Source organism: Coenobita brevimanus, chromosome 4, assembly GCF_032717465.1.
Source record: "Coenobita brevimanus isolate Jiangsu-jjx chromosome 4, ASM3271746v2, whole genome shotgun sequence".
Lineage (NCBI taxonomy): Eukaryota > Metazoa > Arthropoda > Malacostraca > Decapoda > Coenobitidae > Coenobita > Coenobita brevimanus.
This window is the reverse complement of record NC_136957.1, coordinates 36,138,366-36,148,625: the sequence shown is the minus strand read 5'-3', so window position 1 is coordinate 36,148,625 and position 10,260 is coordinate 36,138,366. Positions and strand designations below refer to the sequence as shown.

Genomic DNA, 10,260 nt, shown 5'->3' with positions numbered 1-10,260 from the left:
CCCTTCCCTCCTTACATGTATATTTATTACGAAAATAGATTAGAGGCCTACTTAGGAGATATATATTCAGAGCTACCAATGTTAGATCTTGAAACAGCTTTGTGTAGCACTGATAAGATTGGCAGGAAATCTAGACAATACATTATAAATTAGGTAGTTCCAGATGAATGTAAATATCACTTAGGCTTCTCCCTTCCCTCCTTACATGCATATTTATTACGAAAATAGATTATACGGCATATTTCAAGGGGAAAAAAACAGCGAAAATTAGCGAACAAGTGCACATGAGGTGTTGTCAGGTGATAATTAGCCAATTCCAGGTGTATGGCACTCTCACTTACCTTATTTTCTTTCTTGTATATATTATTTGGTATAAGAATAGGACATAGGGCTTATTTCAATGGATGAAAGTGAAAAATTCCAGGGAAGATTTACTTAGCGTAGCATGGCCGGGCAGGCGAGAGGATAGGGTAATGGAGGGGGGGGTAGGGAGGGGAGTCAAGAACGGGGAGAAATGGCTAAATTGTCAACAATGGATGGGAGTACAGATGAGATTAGGAGTGCTGACTAGTGTTGGATATTGGCAGTACTGATAGATGATACAAGCCCCCACTTGGAAGCCCGGGTGAATTCAAAATAACACAGAATCACAAAAGCGACGCCCTGCGGTATGATCCCTTGCTCCCAAGCGTCACGAAAGTGACGCCCCGCGGTTAAGGGGTTAATCTTCCTGCAACTCTCCTCAGTTATTTTCATCTACAATTTTCTTAATAATTTTTGCATCATCAGCAAACATATTCATATATGATCATACTTCATGGGATATATTGTTTACATATATCAGGAACATAATGAGGGTCAAAACTGCTCCTAGGGGCATGCTGCTTGTCACTGTCTTCCGTGCCACCATTATTATTAAATTTCCAAATCAGCCTCTCATGTGGTACTCGATCAGACCCTTGCCTTAGATCCTGATAAATACAGCCGACTTGCCTGTCTCCTTCCTGTAACACAATAATAACTGTCATAAAAACCCTGCAAGTTTGTGATACATGTACCATCTCTTGAAAACCAAATTGCCTCAGCAAGTCTGTGATACATGAAGTACCTTCTCAGAAACCAAATTGCCTAGAGGGTATTGTCGTATTTTTTTCTAAATGAGCAACCCATCTCATCCTTATTTTTTTCATACAGTTTACAAACAGTACTTGTAAGAGACACTGGTCTATAGTTTAATGGGTCTTCCCTGCTGCCACTCTTATATATTGGTACTAAGGTATTTTTATATATTGGTACTAAGGTATTTTTGCTCCCTTCCAATCCATGAGCAGATCTCCTGCTATTAGAGAACATTTTATTATTTTATACAGTATATATATATTGGTTTAACAAACACTTCAGCACATTCCTTGATAACCCAACCAGAAATGTTGTCATGTCCCATGGCTTTGGTTGCATTCACATTTTTCATCAACTCAAAAGTTCATCAGGTTCAAATTTAACGTTATTTACCACATTCTTACAATTTTTTTTCCGATGTCTGAAAACCCTCATCTGGACATGTTGTCTGGAATTTTTCATTCATAATCTCACACGTCTTCTCTTTCATGTTCTCTATTATCATCTTTATCTTTCAAGTCAGTCTTTAATTTTCATTTTCCTGTATATATATCTATAAAATGTTTTTGGATCTCATTGACACATCCACTATATTCACACAATTTGCTGCCGCTTCTCTTCTAATCCTCACATAATCATTTTTAAAATTTTTATATCTCCCGTTACTTTCCTTACCATGTTCCAAGCTTTGTTGCTCTTTTTCTTTGCTGCTGTAAACTTATTAAGCCATCCCTTTTCCTTCTTGAATTTAGTTCCAAATTTGGGAACATATTTACTAACACTCACTGTATGCTCCCTTAAATTGAAAGAGTCTGTTTTCTACATCATTTGCTCCATTAAACTTTCTCCATTCATATTCCATGAAATACTTTCTCAAAGCATTAAAACCACTGCTTCATTCCAAGAATAAGAAGATCACTTTGGAGCTGAAAATGAAGGTTATTGAGCTGAATAAGTAAGGTAAAAGGAACTCAAACTTTGGACGTGAACTTGGCTTAGGTGAATCGACAGTGAGGAACATTATCAAGAACGAGGAACAGAGTTTATGAACCATCAAGACTTACAGAGGCCAGCATGTGGACGGGTGCGGTAAGGTTGCTAATCCCGCAGTTATACTAATGGAGTGCTACCTAGCACAGTACATTCACAGTTCTGTTCTTTCTTTGAGCAAAAATCTTAAAATGATAGTCAGTAATCGGGAAGTAATATAAATGACAAAGCTAGGATGGGGTGTCGACCATATACATCTGTTTCCATTGATTCAGTGGTTTCTAATATACGAAATTTCCATTATATATATGTGGCACATTTTGTCTGCCATATCCTCGCATACTGGGAGATCCCACTGTGTTACTAAGCAGTATCTTAGTTATACTCTTCCTGTCTCATACCTTACCATGTGTAACTGCACATACTTTGTGGTTTTCATTTGCTTTCTCTTCTCTCTTTTATATACCATTTCACCATTTTCGTAATCAGTACCTTCCAAAAAAACATATTTGCTTCATCTATTCTCTCACTTTTTTTTTTTTTTTTTTTTTTTTTAACCAGCATTAAATCACTTTTTTTTCTCTTATTTCTCGTGATTCAAGTCCTTCCTCACCACTCTCCCCTTGTATCTCTCACTCTCCATCAACTTCTAATGTATGTAGATTTCATCACTCTCTGCCACCCCTACTGACTTGAACTGAATTTTGACTGTCTTTGCCCCACCCTTTCAATACTCTCACAACCTCCAAACTCCCTCAGTCTTTTCCTCTCATTTAATACTTTCTGTACCGTATCTAACTTTTTAATCAGTTCACTGGCATTCTTTTCCTCTGTCACCTTTCTCTCAACTTTACTTCTGAGTTCATCTTCTTTATCTCCAGACTCTATCACACATTTTTTTTGGATCTACTGTTTCTCTCAGTGTTTTCCCTCATATATTATTTCTTACTGTGCTCCTGCTTCATAATTTACTTTTTCTTCCATTCCTTTGCGCTCTTATCTCTCTGTAGTCCTCATTTGTTCCTCCATTATTTCCATTAATGCAGTTTTCCTATTTCACATACCTGCCGTGCATTCTGCATATTATTCATTTCTGTTACCACTTCCTCTGTTTTCATTTGATTTTCCCTTATACTATACTTCTCTTTAATGTTTCATTCTCTTCCTTTACTTTCTTGATTTGACTCTGCTTTTTTCTTATATTCTGCCAGTTCTTTCTCAGCCTGCATCTTTCACTCCTCAGTTCCATCCCTCTCAGCTATCACTTCTCCAAAGCAGTCAGCTTCTCCAAGAAATCTCTACCAAAATCCGTAAGATTCACAAATTACCTGTATTCTTCTTTCTAACAATTTTAACCTCTTCATAACCTCCCACTCTGACACCATCCTCTCCTCTAACTTCTCCATCTTCTTGGATTTACCCTGAAACCCCTCAAATTCCAATGATTCAGGATTCATCCTTTTACTACAGGATTTACCCTTTGTTGTAATTTGCATGTAGCTCTGGAGAAACAGATGGACACAGTTGTAAACAGAGCCCTTATTATCTTACCCATCTTTTGTGGTCAGCTTATTTTTAGAATATGCACATCTTTACAATATAGACCTTATGTCTTCATGTTATCTCTGAATTAGTAACTGTTTAAATTACTGTGGAGGCATATACAGTAATCACTCCAATATCCGACGTAATAGAGCCATAGGTAGGTCCGGATATTGGTCCTGTCCGGATATTGGGACCCAGCTTATGGACTTCTACTTATGGACCCTAACTCAGAGAAACACCTATACAACTCCCTCTGGACATGCATAGCACCTAGTTAAGACCCAAATCACACCAATAAGGCACATAAATGACTGAAATAAATGCAAAAGAAACATAAAATGAGGGTTTAGAAGTAGGTTCATACAATAATAAACATTCTGGTGACTGGCTCCTGGACTGGTACTTATGGACCCTAACCTAGCCTATCTCAGAAAAACGCCTTCCTACTGCACATGCATAGCTCCTAACACCCTATTCACACCAATAAAGGACATTAAAGTGTGAAATGAGGTAAGTATAGTATGGAAAAAAGTACAGTATGAAACATTCTTATGTCCGGATAGTGGGGATGTTCGGATATTGGGCGTCCGGATATTAGAGTGATTACTGTACGTAACATGAATATAGCTCTCCTGTCCCACAAATTAGGTAAACTTTTATGCTCCATCCACATACTTTTGATCTTGAGCACCCTGCGTGTTTGTGTTTGTGTGTGTGTTTTTGTCCTTAACCGTATCAGTGAAATAACAGGAAATGTGAATTATGATGATATACCCTATTAGTAGAAATAATAGAGGAAGTTGAGTTGTATGATCCAGTTTATGCTGTGGTTATATGACAGTATTGTATGGAAGGTTGGATTGGTCAGGCATGATGAAAAAGCTGGAAAGAGGGTGCAAGACTCACCACAAGAGCAGCGTAGGACAGCTAGGAAGAGCCAGGGTGAGTGAAGCTGCTACAAGAAGGCAGGTAGTGGCGATGCTAGCGTGGGAGTGAGGGGACCCACCTGGGTGAGCATCGGGTTCCTGGGTGAAGATTGAGGTTGCGGCGGTACTCACTACCCGGCCGAGCTCTGGCGTCGGCTGGGGGCAGGTCCATGGTATTGGTGCGACGGTACACTGGCAAAGCAGTACCGGGACCCACCTCTCCTGCTAGCCGCCCTGTGGTCTGTGTACGCCGATATGGTCGCTGCTCTCCTTCCCTCCCTCGCATCCCAGCTGGGTTGCCCCGGGCCAGCCCGCTGGTGCCTGAGATGCGGGTGAGGTGAGTGAGGCGGCGGGACAGCTCTTCTCGAGCTTGGGTGCGAGTGTCATCAGATCCCAGAGGCTCAGGACTTCGCAGTCGACTCACAGAGGGTTCCCTGGACCTACCAGGTTCTGGTGATGCCACCCCTGCTGCCACCTCCCCAGCCAGTGTTCCTGCAGCAGCACCAGCAGCTGCCAGAACATCCTGCACCTGACTGTCATCTGGCTTGGTGCTGGGTGTTCCTGCAACAAAGCTGCCATTGATTGAAGTAGAGGGCACCTCCTCTCTCACCAAAGATGCTGACCGCCGACAGTATTGAAGTGGATCCCTTGGGGGTGACATGACTTTGTGATAGTGGTCATGAGGCAGGGAAGGTGCCCTAGAATGATAGTGGACATCAGGGGGCATAGATGGGAGTCTGGTGGTTGCCAGTAGTGCATTATCAGGTGTGCTGGATAGGTGGTCGGGCTGTAGTGAGGAGCCACGTTTGCCTCCTAATGAGAAGAGGCCTGTCATGCTGGGGTCGTCGGGAGGCAGAGATTTACGAGAGGGGCGGCGGGTGGGGTCCCAGACAGGGGGAGAAGTGAGAGAGGAGCGGGGAGAGGTTGCCGGAGAAGAGGGATAACGATTGGGACTGAAAGACTCACGTAGTGCTCGTTCAGTGTCTTCTTTCATGAGTCTGGCCTTGGCTGCTGCTAACTGCTGATCCATGTCTTCTCTGGTGTTGGCACGACGCAGTTGAGGCTTCTTTTTATTTTGGAACTTTGAGTAATAGCTTTTACGAGTGATACGATCCATCACGCTCTCATCCTCACCCTCACTTAGACCCCTCATCTCCTCAATTTCTGTCACACACTCATCATCATCAGTACCCGTCCTGTCCTCTGTACTCTGCAACCTTTTGATCTTAGCCAGCTTTACCTCACCCTCACTCACAATATTGTTGCTGCTGCTGACCTGTGTAATGTTGTTGACGGCTGGGGTGTTCTTCATATTGCATTGGTTGATGCTGTTCATGGCTGTTGCGGGTTTGGGTGTGTTGGTTGAGGTTGTGGTCATTGTAGCTGCTGCATGGGTTGCTGTAGTGGCTGATGTTTTGGTGGCAGTGGTAGCAGCTGTCTTACTTGGTGCTGCTGCTGCTATGGTTTTGGCCACCTGACTTCCTGTATTGTCCACACTGACAGCTGCAGTGTCAAGGTTGGTTGGACGGCCGTTTCGTCGGTTTGCCAGGGCTGGTGATAGACCATATGTGTCAATAGAGCATACGGTGGTAACTGCTGGCACCACACGACATCCCCCACTGCCACCGTCTGCCTCGGACACCCCTATATTCCCTATTCTAGAAGTGATGTCATTTTCTAGCTGTGATAAATGATTGCAGATGCTTTTAGTGACTGATTCAAGGGTGTAGGGTTGTTTGCCTGTGGTGGCTTTAGTTATTGTGGCTTTGGAGTTTGTGGTGTCATGTACAGGGCTGTTTGCAGAGCCACTTCCAATGCTTGCCATGCCAGTATCATCAGTTCGACTTAAAGCCAAGTTTTCTTGACTCTTGGAAAACTTTTTGGTTTTGAATCTAGGGGGCTTCTTTGGTGACTCATCATCTGGAGTGGTCTTAAATGATACTGCTGACTTGGACAGGCTGGTGGTGGATCCCTTATGATCTTCTTTTGATTCCTTGCGGCCTAAAAACTTGTTTAGTGCATCAGTTAGTTTCTTAGATGGTTTCCTTTCTGATCTTTCCGAGTCTTCCTGGCCACTCTCTGCATCGCAGAGGCTGGATTTTGATGAACTCTTCTCAGTCCTGTGTTTGAGGAACCTAGAGGGTCGCTTGAGCCGGAACTTCTCCTCCTTTTCAGTACCATCGTCATCCTCTTGTTTCTGTTTGTCAGATGCCCCACTCCGGTTGCTCTCAGACACATTAGACCCTGATCGGTTGAAGCGTGAGGCAAGGAGCTTGTACATTGATTTTGGTTTGTCAGGGTCACAGGATGAGGTTTTCTTAACTTTTCCCTTTTCCCTTTCGCTGTCATCGTCTCCTCTTATGGAATCTTTGTCTGAGTCCTTCTCCCTTTTTATAATTTCTACTTTGGTAGGACTTTCTTTGCCCCTTTCCTCATTAACTATATTATTTCCTATTCTTTCTTTTTTACTTTGTTCTCCAGCTGCACTTGGTGATCGTGCAATACTCTGGAATGGGGTGTGCACAGAACTGGATATAGGTTCACTTGAAGCCGTCTTGTCGGGTGATTTGGCTCTATCTAGTTTCTTTTCAATCGAGGTCTTAGCTTTCTCAAACGGTGACTTAGCTCGTTCAAAGTCTGCTTTTGGTACAACCGGTGGTGGGGACTTTAACCTGACGAAAGTATTCTCTCTGTTGCTGTTGGCTTGATCAAGTGGCAGTTCGCGGGACTTGCTACGTCTGTAAGCCTCGAAAGGTGATATTCTTTTAAGTGTGCCAGAATTCAGTTGGCTAAGTTTCTCACTAGCCACTTCTATGGACGGAGTCAACTCCTTTGATTTGTTCTTGCAGTAAACCTTTGGCTGGGTGTAGTCAGGCTTGTTGGGTGTGGTGATTGTGTTAGTGCTGATGGTGTTTCCACAGTAGCTGCTGCGTGTACTTCCAGCAGTACTGCTACTGCTATTTTTGACTGGGATCCCAGTGCTGGATCTGCTTGTTGTTATTCCGCTGTTGTTGTTTGGATCATTGTTTGTGGTTGAAGTTCTTGGTGCCACATTATTATTTATCCAGTTGAGGTTTGTATTTGACAGTGACTGAATATTATTAACATTTTCATAGGTGTTACTGTTTATTGCATCCATTGGTCGTGTCAAATTTTGTGCACTGCTACCTAATCGGCGGTTATCTGGAACATTTATATTAGGTTCTGGGAATTCTGGTATATTATCATCCGTTAGGGACATGACACTTCTTGTTTTGTGTGATTCTACATTAGAAAGAGTGTCCAGTGCATGTCTGAGATCTTCACTCTTGCCTCGCTGATACCTTTGCAAATCAAGGCCTCCTGTTCCTCCACTTCTTCCAAGATTTCTTCTGTATGCATCCAGAGCAGAACTATCAGCACTGCGAACGACGGTACTCCCTGGACGCACCCAGTCCTCTCTGGACGAATATGGTCGTCTGGTGCTACCACTGCTGTCACTGCTCGTTCCATCTTTGCTCACATCTACAAGAGATTTGTGAGTAACAGGTTCAGATGAGGGATAGGCAGAGTAGGAAGCTCTGTTCTTACGATTGTGAGCTGCTATGTCTCCTCTGGTCATGGGAGGATTGCTGTTTGTTGATTGCTGTGTCCCTACTTTGTCACCTGTCTGAGTTCTTTGAGTATTCTGGGGCTCAGGACAGGATAGGTGTATGGCAGGATTAGAGGCATACATAGGTTTGTTGGCTTTCAGCATCTGAGAGCCTTGGCCCTGTTTTGGCTGTGGTGAGGTGAGAGGAGGCAAGGAGTCATCACCGGCCTCCAATTCCCGCACCAGTTGTTGGAGCTGCTCTTGAACACTTTGCTTAAGTGCTTCAGTGTCTTCAACCTGTTGCTGCTGTGTGCCGGGGGATTGTGGTGACACTTGCTGGTTTGTGTTAGTGTCATTTAGTTGTGAGACAGCAGTGCGATATTGTGCTTGCTGCTCACAAGGCCCACCATCCCTCCCAATACATTCCCCCGGCTGTGCCGCCACTGTGGAGTGGGGGCGTCGCAGCGGCCCTCTCAAGGTACCGTACATTGCAGCAATTCTGTCTGCCGAATCTTGATGTTGTGGTATACGATTGAGGCCTCCCCCGCTGCCAACAGGGTATGGCCGAGGCAGCGACATGCCTCCGCTTCCAGGGTACATTCCCCGTGACCCTCCAAGCTCCTCATCGGGTATGTTGTGAAGTTCCCTTGATGGGGCACGGGAGTACTGATGGCGCCGACCCAGTGAACGTACTGATGCATCTGAGTTGTCACTCTCACCTCCATCCTCCCCGCCAGACCACCGTGATGCTCGCCACCCTGAGGGAGCAGAGGTGTCAGTAAGAGGGTAGTTGAGCTGATGAACAGTAATAGGGGGCAGAAAACTATTAGAGTAAATTCTCATTATATATTTTTTCCCCTCTCATCAGTCATGACATTTTTGTTGGTTTATTCTTGCTACTTTCAGGTAGCTATAATTGGCTTAGAAAGGTCTTCAGATAGTGAAAGGGTGGGCTTCTGATAGTGAAGGGTTAATGAAGGCTACAGCCAACCCCTCCAGTGTGTGGTGTTCTTCCAAATATTAATATAATATCAGAAGGTAGGGAAAATTAATTGTGAAATTTTTCAATGGGTTGAAGGAAGTACAGTATTGAAAAATTGCCAGTTAAAGTTCCATTGCTACTTAAAATCCTGATCTTCCAGTCTTCACAAAATTACAGTTACAGCTGTTTGGAAAAAGTTTTAATACAGTATATTGGAACACATTCCTCTCATATTATGGGAATTGCCTGTGCACGCATAAAACTGAAGTTAAAGTTGATAGTTTCACTCTCAAAATAAATCATTCTAGCCATTGTATAGACACCTGATGTTTGGTTGCTCTCTAAGGGTTAATGACTAGCCTATGCCCCTTTAACCCCATCAATATGAGAGCCTTATTTTTATCATCACCAGCTTTTTTAGTGGAGGAGGTTATGGAGGCTGTTTCCAACCCCTGCACTATGAGATGCTTCACACACACTAAAACAATTTCTTCTGATGGCAGTAATATGAGAAAAATGATGTACAGCACTCAATTTGAAGAGACTGAGTATAATGGACTGAAGTAGTCTGTTCAGAGTGGTGAAAGGGGAACGTGGTAATGAGAGGGAAAAAGCAAGGCAGTTGTAGGGCAGCTGAGAGGTAGGTAGAAGTGAAGAGAATGTAATGCACTGTACAGCCAGGGAAAATTTTTTGCTTAGTATGCCACTGCATCTAAATCATACTTAGGGCAAGTCTATCACTTTTCTCAAGAATGAGTTGTGAGCAGAGAAACATTGCCTAGCCATGCATCAGCTATAGGCAGAGAAACACATCAAACCTCTCTTAGCTTCACAATATGAATAGCAGCAGAAAGTGGATGGTAGAAATTGTGCAGTATTTGGTGAAATTTGGCCCTGATTCAACAAGAGGAAAACAAGTTACACATAAAAACAAAGCCATGGGCAAGAGCAAATAAATAATATTTGGCATCCTTATATTAACCCCATCAGTGTGATCAGCCTCTCCATTGTCTTCCATTTCTGATAGTTAAGAATGAGATATTAAAAGATGTTTTGTGGAAATAATACAAATGTTTCTAGCCCCTCTCCAACAGTTAGTGTTTGTTGGAGAATAAGATTTTCTGGCA

The 10,260-nt window shown here is 43.2% G+C and overlaps 1 protein-coding gene across 1 annotated transcript in view; it reads right to left on the bottom strand.

The window, feature by feature from the left end:
- Positions 1 to 4,635: 4,635 nt before the first annotated feature.
- LOC145396692 (uncharacterized) overlaps positions 4,636 to 10,260 on the bottom strand; it is a 129,988-nt gene continuing 124,363 nt past the window's right edge. Inside the window, exons 21-22 of the mRNA XM_080269985.1 lie at positions 6,055 to 8,909; positions 4,636 to 5,886 (exon numbers count right to left, since the gene is read on the bottom strand). Coding sequence (XP_080126111.1) covers positions 4,636 to 5,886; positions 6,055 to 8,909 — 4,106 coding nt within the window. The remainder of the gene's footprint in view (positions 5,887 to 6,054; positions 8,910 to 10,260) is intronic.